General features: G+C 38.7%; 1 protein-coding gene across 3 annotated transcripts in view; it reads right to left on the reverse strand.

Annotated features, from left to right (window-relative positions):
* Window positions 1-994: 994 nt before the first annotated feature.
* Window positions 995-20,677, reverse strand: part of ZCCHC4 (zinc finger CCHC-type containing 4) — a 52,454-nt gene continuing 32,771 nt past the window's right edge. For 2 of the 3 annotated variants that reach the window (XM_045056516.1, XM_045056517.1), the window contains 7 exons: window positions 19,930-20,080; window positions 18,315-18,415; window positions 10,113-10,234; window positions 9,801-9,876; window positions 7,803-7,854; window positions 6,887-7,031; window positions 995-1,712 (listed from right to left, as the gene is read on the reverse strand). In XM_045056516.1, coding sequence (XP_044912451.1) covers window positions 1,562-1,712; window positions 6,887-7,031; window positions 7,803-7,854; window positions 9,801-9,876; window positions 10,113-10,234; window positions 18,315-18,415; window positions 19,930-20,080 — 798 coding nt within the window. In that variant the 3' untranslated portion in view covers window positions 995-1,561. The remainder of the gene's footprint in view (window positions 1,713-6,886; window positions 7,032-7,802; window positions 7,855-9,800; window positions 9,877-10,112; window positions 10,235-18,314; window positions 18,416-19,929; window positions 20,081-20,677) is intronic. The other variant, XM_003985482.5, reaches the window with a different exon arrangement.

Raw genomic sequence — 20,677 nt, forward strand, 5'->3', positions numbered from 1 at the left:
CTTTTGATGTGGCCGGATATACACCCCCATCAGCTGATCAGGGCCCACGCTGTGCCTTCCACATCACGCATCCAACAGCCCTACCTTAAAGACCAGAAGGAATTTCCATGCCAGATGGGGTGCAGCTCTTGTACCTTTATTCACAGGGCTCTAGCTAAGCCCAAGCAAGCATGCCTCCAAACCTGCTCTAAAGCAACTATTTGGGAATAGGAGAAAAGTCATTATGCAAATGCAAGCCATTCAAAACTATGGGATCTTAAGGAGATCATGTCAGATACCTAGAGAGAAATAGGGAGAGGAACTGTTTGTTCTCAGAATTCAAACCCAGTCCCTTCACTGCTGATACTGGACCACCAGATGATTACCATTAGGGCTGCAACCCCACCAATCTGTACTTAACATTTCTCACCAACTGAACGAGAGCCAGACACATGTGCCTCATTTAACATAATCACAGAAAACAGCCTGTGGTATAACTATTATTACCTAATATAGTAATTATATGATAATAATAATGAAGAATCGGGCTACGAGTGAATGACCTGGCCAAGGACATATAGTCAGGAAGTGTTCATCAGAACAAGAATGAGAGGTTTTAATCCCCAAACTATGCTGCCTTCTGCTACTACTTTTACAAAGAAATAAAGTTACTGGGGCACCTGGGTGGCTCAGTCAGTTAAGCATCCGACTTCAGCTCAGCTCATGATCTCACGATTCGTGAGTTCAAGCCCCACATCGGGCTCTGTGCTGACACCTCCAATCCTGGAGCCTGCTTTAGAGTCTGTGTCTCCCTCTCTCTCTGTCCCTCCCCCACTCATGCTCTCTCTGTGTCTCTCAAAAATGAATAAACATTAAAAAAAATTTTTTTTAAAGAAATAAAATTACTGCCTGGTTTAAAAGATACTGAGATGACAGAGCAAGTCATAATTCTAAATGTCTCATTCATTCCACAACAGTTAAGTGGTTCTATACCATCAAAGGACATTGTAAAAAGTACTTGAAAAACCCATATTTAATCATAAAGCCATGATGATACTCTTGATATCTTTAGACTATCTTCGTCAAAATTCTTCCCATCATCTTCAGTCTTTGTCCCCAAATAATTGCTCATTGTGCCTTTCTTTGCAAGTGGGGTTTAATCCATCATACAGTATTTTGATGTTTGACTTACAACATTCCTGTGTCTAATTTAACACACTCGTGTTCAATATGAACAAGACCTCAAGTCTCCCCTTTCATTCCTCTTCTGACACTTTCTGCAAAAGAATGCTATATGCCCATTGTTCAAAAGAGGCCAAAATGATACGACTGGGACAGATTTGGAGAGTGAAAGAAGGCACACGGAGAGGTCTGGCAAACCAGCTAAGGATGGGACAACTCCCCAGGTCTCCAGAGAGGCTGCTGAGGGGCCCAGACACCAACAAATGCCACCTGCCTATTTTCTGGCTTCAAAAGGCGCATACCTTTGAAAGCGACAGAATTTAAGTCCAGTGTGGCACTTTCAGAAAATGGCATCAAAGGTTGGACTATAAATCTTTCTTATTCTCAAGTCACTGGACATTTAAGAGCAAAGATATTGATGGGCTCTTTCTCTCCTTTTCTTCTTCCTTGTAACAGATGTGTGATTCATGGATTGCTCTTTAACGGTCTCCATTTTCGTCTTCTTACTTTTTCTTTGCTTCTGCTTTCTGACAGCTCTGAAAAAGAAGGTGCTGAATTATTTTGTAGAATAAGCATGATGTATGTAATTATGCTGGGATTTAATTAACCAGCTGACCAAATAAGAAAACAGGAGGAAAAGAATTTACTGTATCCTAAGCATAAATCCTCAGAACCCTAATCATAATAACAAGGACGTAGTCTGAGGCCTCACTAAGCAATACGCTGGAGTAAAGAAATTTCCTTGACAGACGGTTGCTACAGATTCAGAACAATCTATTCGAGACAAACACACCACAGAGGTAAATAGTCAAGCCAGGAAAAACCGCTGCTGTGCTGAAGCGTCCGGTGGCCTCTAGCCAGCATGTGGCATCCAAGCACTTGGAATGTGGTGAGGGCGAGCTCAATGTGCTCCCTATGTCAAGTGCACACGGGATGTTGAAGAAAGAATGCAAAATATTTTGCCAATGTTTACATTGATTATGTATTGAAATAATACTTGGGATATAGATCCTTTAAATTTTAAAAACAGTAAAGCCAATGAGTTAGGAGGGTTTTTTTGTTTGGTTGGTTTGTTTTTTTGTTTTTTTTTTTTTGTCTGTTTGTTTTTGCTGTTGTTTTGGTTTTGGTACGTCTGTACTGCTCAACTCAGCACTTTAATCTCCAAATCCTTGCATTACATTTTTCAGGAAAAGGACCGATACATTCGACAGTTAGCAGAGGTGGAGAAATGAAATCGCACGATGGAAAAACTGACAACACTTAACAGAGGCCCATCTTATAAGCCCTACGGCTAATTTTCTCTTCCTCAGTGAGTGTAAAAGTCTGGACAAGTGCCACACAGGATGTCCATATTTTGTGGTCCCTGTCTTCTCGAAAGACTAGCTTCAAAACAAACGAGATGGAACTCACCCCCTAAAAACACTAAAGCACACCAGAACAAAACAGATCCTTAGCTTCTGGTACTCTCTGAACTAAGTTACGGACAATCTATAGCTAAGAAAGATTACTTGTCTGTTCATTCTCTCTCTCCAAACTTACAGAATCATGCCATTTATCACATTACCAACCAAGGAAACTGCTGGGGCTGCCAGCACCAGCTAACCTGGAAAATCCCCAAGGCTACCCAGCAGTATCGGTCACGAGATGCACTTCTCCTAAACCACAAGTCCGAGGGAAAAGCTTCCTTCTGATCTGCCCAGGACCAAAACCTAGGAAAGAAGCTCCATAAACAATATATAATCCCTCAGTGGAGCAAACTCAAGCCTCGCTTTCTGTCCACACAACATCTCTATTAAGTGATGGAAATGAGTGGGCATAATCTTTGACTCCGAGGATCTGGGAGACTGAGACAAGGCTGAGGTCACCTTTCCTTTTCCTTCCCCCAGCTTCTTTTTAGGGGAAGAAACTGAGGCTATGAAATCGTCCAATGAAGAAGTGGCAGACCAGCCTGATCCTAGAACCTGTGTTCTTAATTACCTTGATACTATGTACTCTGCTATAAATTATTCAGATATGTAAAATGCTACGCATACAGTAAGCACGAAACAAATATGAGCTGTTATTAGTAGTGCCGCATGACTATTATTCAGACTTTTGCTTGACAACTTTCCCTTTTTCCATATTTAGATTTTGCATTATGGATTCGGATAGCCTACCCGTTCAGAAATAAAACAAATGCTACAGTCATACACTGTTTTGTGCATGTTATATAAACCTCCTTTCCCTCCAGTCATTATTTGAAGTAGGCTAATGTTCTGACGAGGGATGATTTAGCAAACTTAATAAAGTCTAATGTCTGGATGGCAAAGTCAGTGAAGCTGTGTGTGCCTGTATACAGAATTTGAACAAATTTTCTTTGGCTTATCCACTTACAAAAAGAACTAAACACGAACCAGACCTCACTAGAATATATAGTAAACAAAAGCAGAAGAATATGTTCACTTGTTAATATGAATAAACAAAACTTTCCGGAGATAAATTTTTCACATGAGTATAAACTGAACTGATTGAGTATAAATCAATTGTTTTGTTTTGCCTTAAAATTCAATTGACCTAGTAGCTGTTCTCTAAATTATAGATATTTATGTAATGATAAAAACGATTAACCACAAGAGGGAGCTTGCATCATTCCAGTTCAGGAGCAAAGGCAAATTAAACTCGGAAAAAAACAAATTAATATAAGACAGCTATGAAATATCTTTTATGCCATACATGCTAAAATATAAAATTTTTATTTTTTTTAATGTTTATTTTTGAGAGAGAGAGAGAGCATGAGCAGGGAAAGGGTAGAGAGGACACGACACACAGAATGTGAAGCAGGCTCTAGGCTCCGAGCTGTCAACACAGAGCCCAACATGGAGCTCCAACACACGAACCACGAGATCGTGACCTGAGCCGAAGTTTGACACTTAACCGACTGAGTCACCCAGGTGCCTCTATTAAAATTATTTTTTACAATTGTAAAGAAAAAATTTCATTATGAAAAAATTTTGAAAGAAATACCTGAAGATAACTGTCAACAGTTTAGGAGTCTATTCTGAGAAAAAAGTAATACTCTTTAAGACTTATCAGGTAGGGGTGCCTGGGTGGCTCAGTTGGTTAAGTGTCTGACTCTTGGTTTAGGCTCAGGTCATGATCTCACGGTTCGTGAGTTCGAGCCCCAAATGGGGCTCTGCACTGACCACTTAGAGCCTGCTTGGGGTTTCTCTCTCCCTCTCTCTCTGCCCCTCCCTGGCTCTTTCTCTCACAAAATAAACATTAAAAAAAAAACTTGGGGCACCTGGGTGGCTCAGCTGGTTAAGCGTCCGACTTCAGCTTGTGATCTCATGGCTCATGAGTTCAAGACCTGCTCAGGCTCTGTGCTGACAGCTCAGAGCCTGGAGCCTGCTTCAGATTCTGTCTCCATCTCTCTCTCTGCCTCTCTCTCCCTTGCTCACAAACCATCTCTCTCTCTCTCTCTCTCTCTCTCTCTCTCTCAAATATAAATAAACATTAAAATATATTTATATATTTAATAAATATATAAATATATATTTATTAAATATATAAACATTTATTAAATCTCTCTCTCTCAAATATAAATAAACATTAAAATATATTTATATATTATATATATAAATATATATATTTAAATATATATTTATATATTTATATATATATAAATATGTATTTAAATATATATATTTATATTTAAATATATATTTTTAAATATATAAACATTTATTAAATATATCTCTCAAATATAAATAAACATTAAAATATATTTATATATTTATTAAATATATAAATATATATTTAATAAATATATAAACATTTATTAAATATATAAACATTTATTAAATATATAAACATTAAAATATATTTAAAAGAAAGACTTATCAATACCACATCCTAATGGATTTGCTCCTTGAATTAAACTTGATAAAATCTAGCACTAAAAAATACTAAATGGTTTCCCTCAACGAAAACAATATAATACTACCAAGCAGACTAGCCAGGGCTGTTGAAGAGCCAACAAAGAGCCTACAATATATAACTAAAATGCAAATTCAGTTTCCATGTATCATACAGATCAAAGTCTGAGCATGTTACTAACTCCATTTGCAACCAGAATTACCCAGTAAATGGTGCAACAATCCCAGACCAATAGTTTATTATGTTGTACTTTATTCTTTTAAAGTTTATTTATTTGAGAAAGAGTGTGCGTGCGTGTGTGTGCATGTGTGTGTGCAAGCGGGGAGAGACAAAGAGAGAGGGAGAAAGAGAATCCCAAGCAGGCTCTGTGCTGTCAGCACAGAGCCCAAAATGGGGCTCACCAACCATGAGATCCTGGCCTGAGCCAAAATCAAGAGTCGGACACTTAACTGACTGAGCCACCCAGGCACCCTGAGTTGTACTTTAATTCTCAAAGGTTTCTAAGAAAAACTCTTTTATAAGATTCTTCAATACATTTCTTAATTTAGAAACTTCCATTTCTACCCTGGATTACTTAATGGAAATAATTGTTCAATTAAATTTGATAAAAAGTAATGGAAAAGTAAAACAGTAGGCAGAATTCAAATAGCTGGACCTCAGTGGAAAAAAATAATTGTCACTGTCCAAAAAAATAAACAAATGGACAAGAATTCTAATACAATTATAAACAGTTACAATAGCATCAGATATTTCTAATACTAAGAAATATTTTTTTATCACAAGTCATAAGATAGCTCAAAAATTTTATGCTGATCCCAATTCTCATGTAATGTTAAATTTGGCTATCTGGTTTTCATAACAATAAAAGAAGAAGACTCAATAACTATCATTCCTTTTAGTTTTTTTTTTTTCTTTTTAAGTATTATCATTCAAATCAGCCCAGTTGAAACAGCAGTGGTTTTTCTAAATACATCGTGGTCACTGGGATAACTTTGTTCTGAGTTATAACCAACACCAAATATTGGTGGAAGTGAAAATAATCATAGAAAACAAATGGTAAAAGTTAAAATTTTACATATTTAAATATTAACACGTCTAAATTTTTTTTCCAAGTCTGCAGAATTTAAAGAGATAGCTTCCATTTTCCAAGGTGTTCACTGTGGGATTACAAATCACATTCCATCTGAAATGCCTTCTCCAGCCTCGCCTATCACGTGTCTGCATCCCAGCTGCCCTGACTTAAATATCATGTCGGTCAATAAAGCCTGAACTCTCAGGGGTGCCTGGGTGGCTCAGTCGGTTAAGCATCTGACTTCAGCTCAGGTCATAATCTTGCAGTTTGTGAGTTCGAGCCCCACGTCAGGCTCTGTGCTGACAGCTCAGAGCCTGTTGCCTGATTCAGATTCTGTGTCTCCCTCTCTCTGCTCCTAGCCTGTGCGTGCATGAGCGCACTCTCTTTCTCTCTCTCTACCTCTCTCTTCCCAATCTCTCTCAAAAATAAACATTAAAAAAATATATATATAAAACAAAGCTTGAAATCTCTCCCTACAAATTATAATTTCACATGAACCACAAAAGATATAAAGTTAATCAGTTTCTACCTTGTATTTTGGTCATTTTCATGTCTTAAATGTTAGGCTTTTTCACTCGTCTTCATGTCCTCACACCACTGTCTACACAAAGGTACATAACGGTAAAAATAGCCAACGATTTCACACTTCTGAATCCTCCAGTGCTCACCTTTGTGGACTGCTTTATACGGATCACACAAGGAAAAGCTTTTTCTAGTCAATAAAAGAATTCAACTTACTTGATCACTTTCTTAGATGCAGTGATCTGAGGACAAGTACTACGTTTATGATCTAATTCACCACAAATAAAGCAGCCATCTTTAGGGGCCCCGCAGGAATGATCTGGAAGAGCACAGTGACCGCAAAGGCTACAGTGGATCCAGGCTATAAAATAAAAATTGAGTTTTGGAAGAAGTTCATTTAATATAATTTTTCATTTGACCAACCTTTATGATAGAGAGGATGAACAGTGTTTACTTCAAATTACCGTGACTGGTTTGCATAGTTGTTTATACTTTGGCTAAAGAGGCCAAGGTAAAGAGTCGGAATCCCACATAAACAGCTAACTTCTTTCTGATACATGGCAACAAATGCAGCCCTTCAAGGAGTCATGAGCGGGAGCCACTGACACCATGGGGGTTGGCTGAGGGACACAGAGCCCTACTAAAATAAGCCAAACCAGGGCACCTGGGTGGTTCAGGCGGTTGAGCATGTGACTCTTGACTTCAGCTCAGGTCCTGATCTCATGGTTCATGGGTTTGAGCCCCACATCAGGCTCTACGCTGCCAGTATGGAGCCTACTTGGGATTCTCTCTCTCTCCCTCTCTCTCTGCCGCTTCCCCACTGCACCACCACCACCACCCCCACCCCTCTCAAAGTAAATAAAAATGTTAAAAAGATAAAATAAATTAAATTAATAAAATAAAGTAAGCCAAACCAAATGCCACACTGAAATAGGTTACAGTCATATCTCCCTATAAAGGAGAGAGTGTGCATTTTGGTAACTGCAAAGACTACAAAGCAGGTAAAATCAATGCAGGTGTCTATATTAAGTTTTTTTCTCTTATAGATACAATTAAATAAAAACCCTATCTGGGTGAAGAAAACCGCTGAAATGTTTTCATAGGATGTCAAACACTAAGTCTAAATACTTACAAGGTTTTACACACTTTTTGCAGAGAAAGCAATGGTTCCACTTCCTGCCATCCTACAAAAATAATTTTTAAATGATGTTTAATGTATCATAAAAATCAAGTTCCACAATTAAAAATTAAAATGTCTTATTAAAATCTGCGTAAATTATTCACTCCTTATTTCTCACTTTCCTGGGCTTCACAATTAAATACTTTGATTTTAATTTATGCATTTCTCCACTCAACTCAAAGGCCGCCTTGATGGGCCCCGATTTCCTTAACTGGAAAACTAGGGGATTTATCTACATGATCTTGAGTTCAAGCAATCCATACTGCACAAAGAAGGACTCAATGAAAATTTGAAGAGAATTAATGATTCATAACTTTGACATGTCTATGTGGTGTAATCCTTAATAAAATTCGCATTTAAGAATTTTAGATAATTTAGAAAGATAGAGACTTCAGGGTACTGTCTGGGTAATGTTAAATCCGGGAAATAAAACTACCTAGAAAAATGTATAAGACACTTTCGTGTATAAGGCACATGTCCCATTTAATGAGAATTATAAAGAACAGACTGATGAATCCCAACAGGCTGAGAAATGGAATCCTGTCAGCCCCGAGACACCCCCCCTTTCTAATCCAGCAACCCCTCCCTCCCCATTGAGTAACACCTACTCCGGTTCCTGGGATGGTCATTTCCTAGCTTTTGTTTATTTTTTACCACTTATGTGTGCCTCTCTAAATGATAAAGTCTGGTCTTCCTCATTTTGAGCTTTATATGATCTGGGTGTAATTTTTTTCTGTTAAATAAAGAACACAGAGAATTTCTAAACTGATTGAAAATACATGTAATCAGGTGTGCTGCCACAGTTAAAAACAAGTATAACGCGTCATAAAATTATAGAGTTTTGAAAACTGTACTTTATAATAGTTACAAAAATACAGCCTTTCCTTTGGAGAATGATTTGCGTATATTACCCAAACTGAACTTCCTATGTTCTTTCTGATTGGATTTAGCTAAAACAAATAGGCCAACTTAAGTGTCATCCCACCTCTTTAAAACAATAAACAGGAGGTGTGTCCCTACTGTCCTTCCTTATCTGCAAAAACTGGCAGAGTACCTGGGGCGCCTGGGTGGCTTGGCCGGTTGAGCGTCTGACTTTGGCTCAGGTCACGATCTCATGGTTTACGAGTTCGAGCCCTGCATCAGGCTCCATGCTAACAGCTCAGAGCCTCGAGCCTTCTATGGATTCTGTGTCTCCCTCTCTCTCTGGCCCTCCCCTGCTCACACTCTGTCTCTCTCTCCCTCAAAGTAAATAAACATTAAAAAAAAAAATTTTTTTTTTAATTAAAGAAAAAAACGAATTCATCCATGCACAGCCCTTAGGAAAGGGCCTGGCACATAAAAAGTGCACAGTATGTTACTAATACTTCATTAAAATACTGATGGCATCTAATAGTTCAGTACTTTACCTAAAACACCTTAAATTTATCCCCAACACAATTCAGCACTCATCTCATGCCTTATTTAAAATACTCCTAACTGGGGCGCCTGGTTGGCGCAGTCGGTTAAGCGTCCGACTTCAGCCAGGTCACGATCTCGCGGTCCGTGAGTTCGAGCCCCGCGTCAGGCTCTGGGCTGATGGCTCGGAGCCTGGAGCCTGTTTCCGATTCTGTGTCTCCTTCTCTCTCTGCCCCTCCCCCGTTCATGCTCTGTCTCTCTCTGTCCCAAAAATAAAATAAAAAAAACGTTGGAAAAAAATAAAATACTCCTAATTTTAGCAGTCATACAGTCCCATAGCAAAGTGAATTCAAATAACCATTAACGATGATGAATGCAAAGGCTGTTGTGCTTTATAATTAGACATAAAATACTCATTAATGTACATTTAGCAAATGATACTATGGTAATACAAATTATAATATTATCAAAATAACCTTAAGCAAATGTAATGGCTAGTAAGCTAAAATAAAACTAATATATTTAAATAAAAATGCAATCTATAGGAACCTATACCTTGGATGTGCAAGAATTACAGTGCTCACAGTGTTGATTCTCTAGGGAAACATATCGTTGACATAAAGGGCAAAATCTAAGGAGGAAAGAAACAGACTTAGCTGCATATTCTCATGAAGATTCACAGAGCAGATAAATGGCACTTGTTACAGAAGTTGGGTGTAATCCAAATGCAATTCAATATAAAATACAGACCAAATTTAAAAGTAACAGAAGAACTATATGAGTCAATATGAGAATCATTTTAATGTTAGATATATGGAACTTTATTTTCAGTGACTCATGTATTTCAAGGCCCCACTATGATCTTACCTGTACCCTTCTTCACTAGGAAGGATTATTTTGCTGGGTGGGATATTGGTGAAAATACGCACAGGAGATTGTTTTCGACCTGTCTTTCCATGTTTATAAAGTGCGTGATTATCATAATCTACCTAGAAAGTTAAAAAAAAATTGAAAAAGAACATTTACTCAAATGAGTGAACATCTATGAAGATTCTTTACCAAAAAAGAACAACTGATGCCAAGATAGAAGTTAAACCAAAGTATTTAACAAGAAACTATTCTTTTTGTTTTTAACATTTGTTTACTTTTGAGAGAGACAAAACGAGTGGGGGAAAGGCAGAGAGCAAGGGAGACACAGAATCTGAAGCAGACTCCAGGCTCTGAGCTGACAGCACAGAGCCCAATGCGGGGCTCGAACTCACGAACCGGTGAGATCATGACCTGAGCCAAAGTTGGATGCTCAACCGCCTAAGCCACCCAGGGGGCTCTTACGAAAAAATTCTTAAAAGCAAAAGTTTACTTATTAATCAACAGCCTCAGAGAGGCCTCTGTGGCAGTGCAATTTCATTACAGAAAAGGCAAACTTTGTTATGATAAAGTTCATATTGCCCAGTATTGAGAGAACAACTGTAATCTTTCACCCAATACAACAGACTTCACAAGAAGGACTACTATGTAATTAAGAATTTGGCTTTTGGCACTAAAAAAATTCCACCCCTGAAGACGCGTGCCTGTCAGGTGTCAGGTCAGCGAGTCTCATTCCAGCCTTACTTTGGCCCTCCACCATTCACTTTGTGACCTCCCACATCCTGGTAGAGCACAGGTTCAGGGACCAGAGAGTGGCTCTGCCACTCACTTGTTGTGACCAGAGGCACCTTCACATAATCCTCACCTGGAAAAGGAGGTTACTGATTTCTGCCCCAGGGGTGCTGGGAAGGTTACACGCGATAATGTATGTAAAATACTGAGTTCAAAGCCTGGCATGTGGTGGAGACATAGAAGGATGGAGATGAAGAGAGAGTCACAACTATAATTGTGACTATTTCAAACATTTACGTCTCCTCAACACCCTAACTCGGCTTTCAGCCTTGGCAGCTCATCCTGAAAGTAAGCTGAAGCCAACAGGCACGGCTTCTATAGGCTTCTTGCTCCCGCCTCCTCCAACCTCTCTGTTATCCATACGCATTCTCTCTTTGGCTTTAAACCTGCTCTGAATGCACCCGGTCACTAAGGCCATCTTTCTCTAGATCAGTAATTCTCCAGGTGCGATGCCTGGATTGGCAACACCAGCACTGCCCCTGAGATGTTGCTAGAAAAGCACATTCTCCCCAGCCTAAGACCTAAGAAAACAGAAGTTCTGGGGGTCAGGGCCCGCAATCGGCATTCTTTTTTTTTTTTTAACAGGAACTATTCATGTATGTATGTATTTTTGAGAGACAGAGACAGCATGCACATGCGCATGAGCAAGGAAAGGGCACACAGAGAGAGAGAGAGAGAGAGAGAGGAGGACAGATCATCCCAAGCAGGCTCCATGCTGGCAGCAGAGAGCCCGATGTGGGGCTCGAAGTCACAAACTACGAGATAATGACCTGAGCTTAACCGGTGGAGCCACCCAGGCACCCCCACCCCCTGCTCCACAATCTGTATTCTTAACAAGCCTTCCTGGCACACTAAAATTTGAGAACCGTTGTTCTAGATTATCCACAAGAATACCATGAGATTTTTATAAAGTCAATACAGGCAGAGCCCAACTTTCAAATAAGTTAGACTGAACTGTTTGGCTTCTAAACAAGAATACACTTAAGAATTTCATAGAAGAACTGGCTTGCAAGCTAGCTATTTAATAAACAAATCACAAAAATATAAGGACTTAATGACAATGGAAAGAGAGGGCCTTTAATGAGAAATTCCTGAGCTCTCTGTATGGCCCTGCTGTGGCTGGCTATCAGACTAACAGACGAACAAGTTCAGGAAGACTCATCAATAAGCTTCAGCAGTGGGGGGAAAATAAGTGGCACATGAGGAGACCCAGCTAAACAAGGGACAGTTGGGGAGGGGGCGGGGACAAACCCTGGGGGTTCTGGTTAACTGTCAGCATGGTAAGTCCACGGTCTAGCGTGACGGTGTGAGAGCTGACACGGACTCACAGCTGCCCTACGCAGAAGTGTAATATCATAACAAGGAAAGGATGAAGTTAGATTACATTTGAAGCCCTGCATTCAGTCACTGCCTATGAAGAGAGACGCTGATAAAACAAGTTCATTTCTACCAAAAGTAATGGGAATGAATAGGATTTGTAGTTTAACGAACTGGGGGTGGTGTTTATTCAGAAAAGCGAACACTGGGAAGATCTGATAGCTGTTTTATAACTGAAGGAGTGTCAGTGGAATCGAAATTAGACTTAGCCTTTATTGCTTTGGAGAACAGAAGTAGGACCAATGGTTAGAAGTTAATAGGGAGCATATTTTATCTCAATATGAGAAAATTTTCTAACGATTAGAGCTATTAAATAAATTGAGTTGCCTTGTAAGGCTGCAGGACTTTGCTCACTGAAAGCATTCAAGTGAGGCCGGTGACTCACTTAGTAGAGACGATTATTATGGTGAAAAGTTAGCCTACGTTACACCCCTCATGTTTCTTTCCAACTTTAAAATTCTATGAATATATGTCACCTGTTAGAGGCTAAGATACAAAAGTAGGTTTTACTTCAAAATTACCTTAAAATATTACTGTAGTAGTTTTCTTTTAAACCTATTTAAATTCATAATTTCTCCCTAATACACTCCTCTATGTACTCAATAAAAACATGATACCTTATTAAATTCAACAAAGATATTTTGAACATTTATGAGTATCCTAAGAAAGAAAAAACCTTCCCAAGAGAACCTCAGGAAGATCTTCAAATGTTGGAAAAGAGGACCTTAGAAAAATTTCTAAGAAATGGAATATTCCATGCAATACAACGGATGGCAGATAGAAGAGAGGGGAAAAAAAAAGAACAATCTCTTTATGGCTACCCCAGGAGTTGGAGAATGTATGTGTCAGGAAGGTGGTTGATTGCTTGATTTTGCATAACCTAATTGAGATTATTATTATTTTTAAATGCGGGTTTGTTGTGCTAATTAACTATAAACATATGGTATGTAAAATGCATGCTGCTAGGGTAAATTAATGTACCTCTAACATACATCCATATTTCATAGCTTCATCCACACAAATAAACGTCCTATGGAAGGAAGCGCTGTAAAGCAAACACAATTTTGCAAATTGCATATCACTAGTGGTAGAGCTGATACACCATTTTCCCATCATTATCTCTGACATTTCACTCACAATGATGATGAGAGGCATTTTCAAATAGAAAATTTCTCCCATGGAACTGATTAATGTGATGAAGTACTGTATAGAAATGAGGGAAAGCACAAAATCTCTGCAGTTCTTAACTTTTAATTTTATCTATACGCAAATTTCTTCTGTAACATGAGACTGGAACTGGTTATACAGACACCAAGACGTTCAAGTCAACAGACATTTATTTTGCACCTACTATGTCCTAGGCATCCCTCCGGGAAACAAAGATTAAAAAGACACAGTACTTGTATTTATTTTCCCAATTCCCTAAGGACTATAATCTATTTATTTAATTTCAGTGTATCAAAAGGTCTGAAGTGAACTCTTCAGCTCCATCAACCAATTTCCATCAGAGCAATAAGGTCTTTTAGTCATATTCCCCATATTCCATGTACCTCTTATTTAAAATTAAATTATAGGGGTGCCTGGGTGGCTCACTCAGTTAAGCATCCTACTTGGGCTCAGATCACGATCTCATGGTTCATGAGTTCGAGTCCTGCGTGGGCTCTGTACTGACAGCTCAGAGCCTGGAGACTGCTTTGGATTCTGTGTCTCCCTCTCTCTCTGCCCCTCCCCCACTCACACTCTGTCTCTGTCTCTGTCTCTCTCTCAAAAATAAAAAAAAAATAAAAAATATTTTTAGTAAAACATTATATACATACAATATATATTATAATATGTTATATATATATATATATATATATATATATATATATATATATATATATATAATCCCCTTGTCACTCCAAACCCTTTACATGTTTGTTTATTACATATCAAGTTTTAAGAATTTCAGTTGCCATCCTGTAAAATTTGCAATCATTTGTCAGAAATTCCTGTCAAAATATCTTCATTTCTGAACATGAAAATAAAAATTTCAAAAAACAGTTTAACACAGGATGATTTTTTTAAAGATAGCTTAAAAAAAAAAAGTGAAGTTTGTACTTATAACAATCCAAACAAATGTCCCAGATGAAGTAGAAACAAGAGATCATTGCATGTTCGCAGTGGAAGGGAAGTGAGGTGATCTAGTTCAGATACAGTAAATACAGGACCCGAATGCCACTACTTCCTGACCCTGTCCCTGTGGCAGACATCACTAATCAATCACACACTACTCGCTGCCACTAGGCATGGTATTCTCAACAAATTCTCCAGAAAGTCACTACCAATTTATCAGGCTTACCACTAAAGCACTAAAAGTGAAACTTATCTGCCCTCTCTTTTCTGATTCAATCATTTTATTTTATAGGTAAGGAAACAGAGACCAGGAAAGATAAACTGACTTCTTCCAGGATTAAAGAGCCTCTAAAAGGCAGTAGGCTAGGACTCACACTTCTGACTGTGAATCAACATTTCTTTTCATTATCACATCCTTCCTTTCTAATCTGCTCTTAATAGAACTTTTAGTTTTCTAGGTCTTTGATGATTATTTTATTCTGTAGTCATCAAGTGCTTTATCATTGAAGAGTCTGACTTATATTTTATGAAGATTTGCAGCATTTCTGCATTCTTCTTACCCAAAAAGTATTTCAAAAAAAGAGACTTAGTGATTTTCATTTATTTATTTATTTATTTATTTATTTTTTTTACTGTATTATGGTTTGGGAGCTTATAATAATCTTGGGCAATGTGAGAAAGAAGGTCTAATCAAGGTCTATGGCAAAAGACCTGTGAAGGAGGACAAGAGACTTTCAAAATTTCATTTGATGCAGGCAGCTAATATACAAGAAAATAAACTACCACAAAGTAAGGTTAAAATAACAAGAGAAAGAAAAGAAAGAAAATAAAAGTGTCAGAAAGGATAATAATAGAAAATCCAGAAAAAAAATCAAAAGAAAGAAAGGAAGGAAGGAAGGAAGGAAGGAAGGAAGGAAGGAAGGAAGGAAGGAAGAAGAAAGAAAGAAAGAAAGAAAGAAAGAAAGAAAGAAAGAAAGAAAGAAAGAAAGAAAGGCCATCAAGGTAAGATACAACAAATAAGGTTTATAAACACAATGGGAGATACGGTGAAAATCAATTTCTCCATCTGAGCATATAAAGGGCAGTAGTGTTCTGATCTTCAGTAGAAATCAGGAAAAACAAAGATTTTTCTTTGTTTCACAGATTGTATTCTAATTTTCCTTTTCAAAGTTTGGCTTTCTCTTTACCAAAAAGACTACTTTTTACCCTGATACATATGGCCTAATTAGAAACTTTTTTCACCAATACAATGAATTGTATAATTATCGTTTTTTTAATGTTCATTTATTTTTGAGAGAGAGAGAAAGACCGAGAGAGAGAGTGCACGTGTGCAGGGGAGGCGTAGAGAGATGGCGAATCCCAAGCAGGCTCTTCGCTGTCAGTGCAGAGCCAGACGCAGGGCTTGATGTCAAGAAATGTGAGATCATGACCTGAGCCGAAATCAAGAGTCAGACGTTTAACCAACTGAGCCACCCGGGCTCCCCTGGATAATTATTTTTTATAAGCTTGGACCTTGGAACGATTTCTCAACAGCGAGACTCCAGTATTCCCACAGGTTCCTTCCTAGTAACACAGGCTGTCTAAACAAACAATGACTGGTTTCTCCACAGTAACTTCTCTCATCCACTCTACTCTTGATCTGTCTTCTTTGGGCTCCTTGCCATTTCAAACTCTTGCCCTTAGTGAAAACTCATCTCTAAAAGTGTATGGAAGGGCGCCTGGGTGGCTCAGTTGGTTAGGCGTCCGACTTCGGCTCAGGTCATGATCTCGCGGTTCGTGGGTTCAAGTGCTGAATCAAGCCGCTTCAGATCCTCTGTTTCTTCCTCTCTGTGTCCCTCCCCTGCTCATGCCCTCTCTCAAAAATAAACATTAAAAAATAAATAAATACGAATGGACCAGCTTTCTGAGGGACCTTACATTTTGCAAATTTAATGTTTCAGATACTGTACAAAAAACAAAAAAAACACCCGAAAGAAGAGTTTTACCCCCACCTTGGGACTGTCTGAATGGTGACAATAAAGTGATGGTCACAACAATGCTGAGACCAATAGCCTTTAATCTATATTTGCTGTGCGTCAGGGACGAGGCTAAGCCTTTTTGTGTGTTATGTAATTCTCAAAACCTTATTGAGGCAGATAGATTATTACTCTGCGCATTTAACAGGTCACATGGGCTGCAGAGAGTTAGATAAAATGTACAGGCCTAGCTAGTAAGGGGCAGAACCAGGATTAAAACCCAGTTCCTTTTCAACTCTGGAGTTCACACTGGTTTTCAGACAGTTATTTATTCAACGTGCATAAGGCACCTACTATTGTGCCAAACATCGTGCCACATGATTCTTCACTGTCAAAGGCAGCAGGCGCTCCTGCCAACTGAGAAGTTTCCTTGGTTAACATCTTTAGGATATGGCCACTATCTCTGCTCTGCAAATGTCCACACTAGAGGCACCTCTCAGACAAGAAATAGAAAACTGTGTGTCCTAAAAAGGAAAGTAAACCGGAATCGGGAAGAATTATGACATGGACTTTGCCTAAAGCAGAGCTTGAGAATTCAAGGTTAAAATGGTTTGTGCTAGATACGCTTTTGGAAAGGAACCTGGTCATATGGCTCAGAAGCCATAGAAATGTCCATTAAATTCGATAACATAACGTTTGGAATTCTATTTCGGTTTTGGAAATTTATTTTAAGGACGTTACGTAAAATATGGAAAAAATTATTTGAATAAAAGGTGTTTATGGCAGTGGTATTTATAGTGCCTTAAAGGTGGAAGCAATCTGAGTCCAAAAAAAAAAAAAAAAAGAATGATAACAATTGATAACATAACTTGCTAATGAGATAATTTAAAGTGATTAAAAGCATAAAAACTATGGCGCTACATTTACAAATGTACATGTACATAAGACACAGGGGGGAAAACAATTCAGATTTGTCTGCTATGATTACAAACACGGAAAATTATGATATTTGCTATTTGGGATAGAATCACAGGTAGGGTCTATCCTCTCATTTTTGGTAACACTGTTTCTGAAAGAAACATAACAACTTTTTTCATATGGTAATTTTCATCATTCTCATGATAAATGTCTTCAAGATTAGAAAGCTCAGATCCAAGCACTAGCTTGTAACAAGTAGGGAAGACATTTTCAGTTCTCTGGCTGAAAAGCCTTCATAAAGGTAGTCCGTTGCTCAGCAGCTCAAATAGAAAAATATCACTACAAAAGAGGAAGCAGTGGCCACTTGGTGACCACACATGGTGATGGTGACAATCGGGTTAACTTCAGAACCCAAGGGAATGAATACAGGAAAGTGGACATTAAAGCAGAAGGAGTTGAGGGCAGAGATGGGAGGGCGGGCTGGTCAATTCCACCCTGAAATCAGCACACTCACCCCCACACACAGACCTCAGCATCTCTGCCTCTCTGACATGCCGCTACCTGGGACACGCCTCCCTTCAGAGCTCCTGGCATCCTCTGAGTGACACAGTAAAGTGTACATGACATGCCACCAACCAGAAAAGCGACTTACTTCTCTACAACCTCTGAACAGACAAAAATCCCCGTTCCTAACAATGACTCTGAGGTTCTGTGGCATCTTCTGGTGACGATAAAGGTTAGGTCAGTCGGTCTAAAACCTAGTTACACTGCAGAATCACCCGGAAAGCCTGGGAAAATATGGTATCTTCGGGCTTTACTCTCTAATTTTGATTTAGTTGGTTTATTTTGGTACCTAAGAATCTATATTTGTAATCAGCGCCCTAAAATTACAATTAGGAACCTCTGGACTAAGCTACGTATGGTACAATTTTAGTGTTTAATACAGCTTATAATATTTTCATATGCTAAACCTGATGGATAGTCTGATCAGAATATTTACTTAAGCATTCCTCGGTCATGCCCGAAAACAGAATATTTACTATACCTGGTAATCCAGCATGCAGAAGCTTGGAAAAAACTGACGAATTCGGGATTCAAAAAAATAGGGGAAAATCCAGAATACAGGTAGTTCTTTGTGACTGCTATCTAATGGATCAAAAAAAAAAAAAAAAAAAAAGGAAAAGAAAATAAGAAGTTTAAATTAAAAAAAATAAAACAGCTATAATTGAAAAACTTCTGATACTGGGAGAAATTGCAAACATCCAATGCATTTAAATCATACAAAAGAAGAGAATGTTCACCAGACTGCCATTTACAACCTGATCTTTCCCAAGAGCCAGTGGAAATGTTCTTTTAGATCTAAACACAGCTATAAAGGAAATGTAAAAGGAATCCTTACACACATATCACTCTATTCCAGTAAAGGCAAAGATATCACCAGTAAAGTGGGAGATGAAAGGGAGCATCACGTGAGGAGCAAGGTGGCCGTGCCATGGGGCAGGAAGCACGGGCCAGAAGGCAGAGGCCGGAAGGCAGAACACAGCTCTGCCACAACTCGTTATGTGCTTTTCCGGGGTGAATCAATTCTTTCCCAAATCATGGAAGATTCTTAAAAACAATTTTATCCACATTAACTTTGATGACAGACTGGGGATATGGCTGTTAACTGCAGAGCACCCAGGAGAGGCTGAGCACAATACTAGGTACTTTCTATACATTCTCTCCTTACAATAACCCTTAGAGTTAGATGTTAGCAACCCCATTTATAGCCAGGGCAACTGAAGCCATAAGATTTAGGTATTTTGTTCAAGTTCATGCGGCCAATAAGTGGCAGAACTGAAATTCAAGACCACTGAGCTCTTTATTGCTTCCCCAATAACCCTGACTTTATCTATTCTGATAAGTGGACTTAAGATCTGAAAATAAGTGGAATACTTAATACTGTAAGTCATGTTTTAGATTTCGTTTGCATTCTCTCTCCAAAGCACAAGCACAATTAACGAAGAAGCCTGGCGCTCTTACAGTTTATCAACTTGCAAGCTGGAAGCTAAAAAATGATTGTACCAACTAATTAGATAATTACATAAAATACTTCAAAGGCCTAAGCCACTTTAAAATGAATAATAACCCCCCCGCCATTAACGCACCTCTATCTACGTGGGTATCTATCGCTGATAACCACTGTAAGGCTAGCGCACGTCCGATCTTTCTACCCCAATCTTGGCACAGTTTAGAGCTCTGGACCACAGGCTGGGTGACCTCCAGGAGCTTTGGGCAGGACTTTAGGAACATGGAATGTAAGATCCACGAGGACAGGGAAATGTGCCCATCTCGCATGGTACTCTATTCCCAGCACCCAAACAGTACCCAGTACTCAGTAAATATCTATTAAATAAATGACAACGGTTTACTGCGATTCTTCATAATGTCCCCTTATGCTCACCTGCAAGTCATTTTGAGAACACATGATTAGGAAAATACAAAGTGTATCATGATAATGAAGTGTGCCACATTCTCAAATGAGCCCGTTTTAGAAAAACACGAGAACCGAAGACATGTATATTTTATCAGAGCTCTGATTCACTGAGCTCTGCTAATATTTGACAGGAAGTAGATACACAGATACATGTTTGTTTTGCAGTAAGTAATAAATTACACACCTTGGCTTTGACCTTCTTTCCACATAGCAATTAACTTCTTGAATGTAACAGCCAGAGGTTCAACCAAGCCACCAAAAGGAGGATCTGTCACCATAATGACTCCCTCACCTTTATCTTCCTGTAAAAATGTTCTGCATACTTCAAGGGCAGCCTGGAACAAATAAAAATTCATTTCTAAATGAGGACGAGAGGGAGGCACTTCATCCTATCTGGAGGATGTATTAGGCTCGGTCCTCCTGTTTGTACTGAAACTTCACCCATCCTGCCACCTCAGAGTCCCTCGGTGACATCCAGAAGCCTCTCTCATTCAGCCCCCAGAAGATTTTATCTTTGGGCTCCTTGATAAGCGGGTTTTTTTAAATTGCAAATTCAAACACCATCACTATCAGAGGACTACACATTTCAAATGGTTAAATTAAAAAACTAAATTTAGTAACCTAAAAGAGAAAAACTCATTACCCATGAAGACTATCTAAAACGCTAAATTCAATTCCACAAACAGAAGCAGGGACTGAGCTAAACACTGGAGACACAAAGACGAATAAGACGGACTCTTTTCCTATCTGGTTTGTCCACCACCATGAGTTCAGTTTAATAGGAGCTGCACGTCACCAGTTTCCATGCACGTGTTCTTGAGCACCGGGTATATGACAGCTGTATTCGGACATGCACAGTACGTAAATAAATGAAAGACGACAAATAACAAAGCTTATCAAGGCTGTGAAACCATGCTATTAACGCATTTTCC

This window comes from Felis catus, chromosome B1 (assembly GCF_018350175.1).
Source record: "Felis catus isolate Fca126 chromosome B1, F.catus_Fca126_mat1.0, whole genome shotgun sequence".
NCBI classification, from domain to species: domain Eukaryota; kingdom Metazoa; phylum Chordata; class Mammalia; order Carnivora; family Felidae; genus Felis; species Felis catus.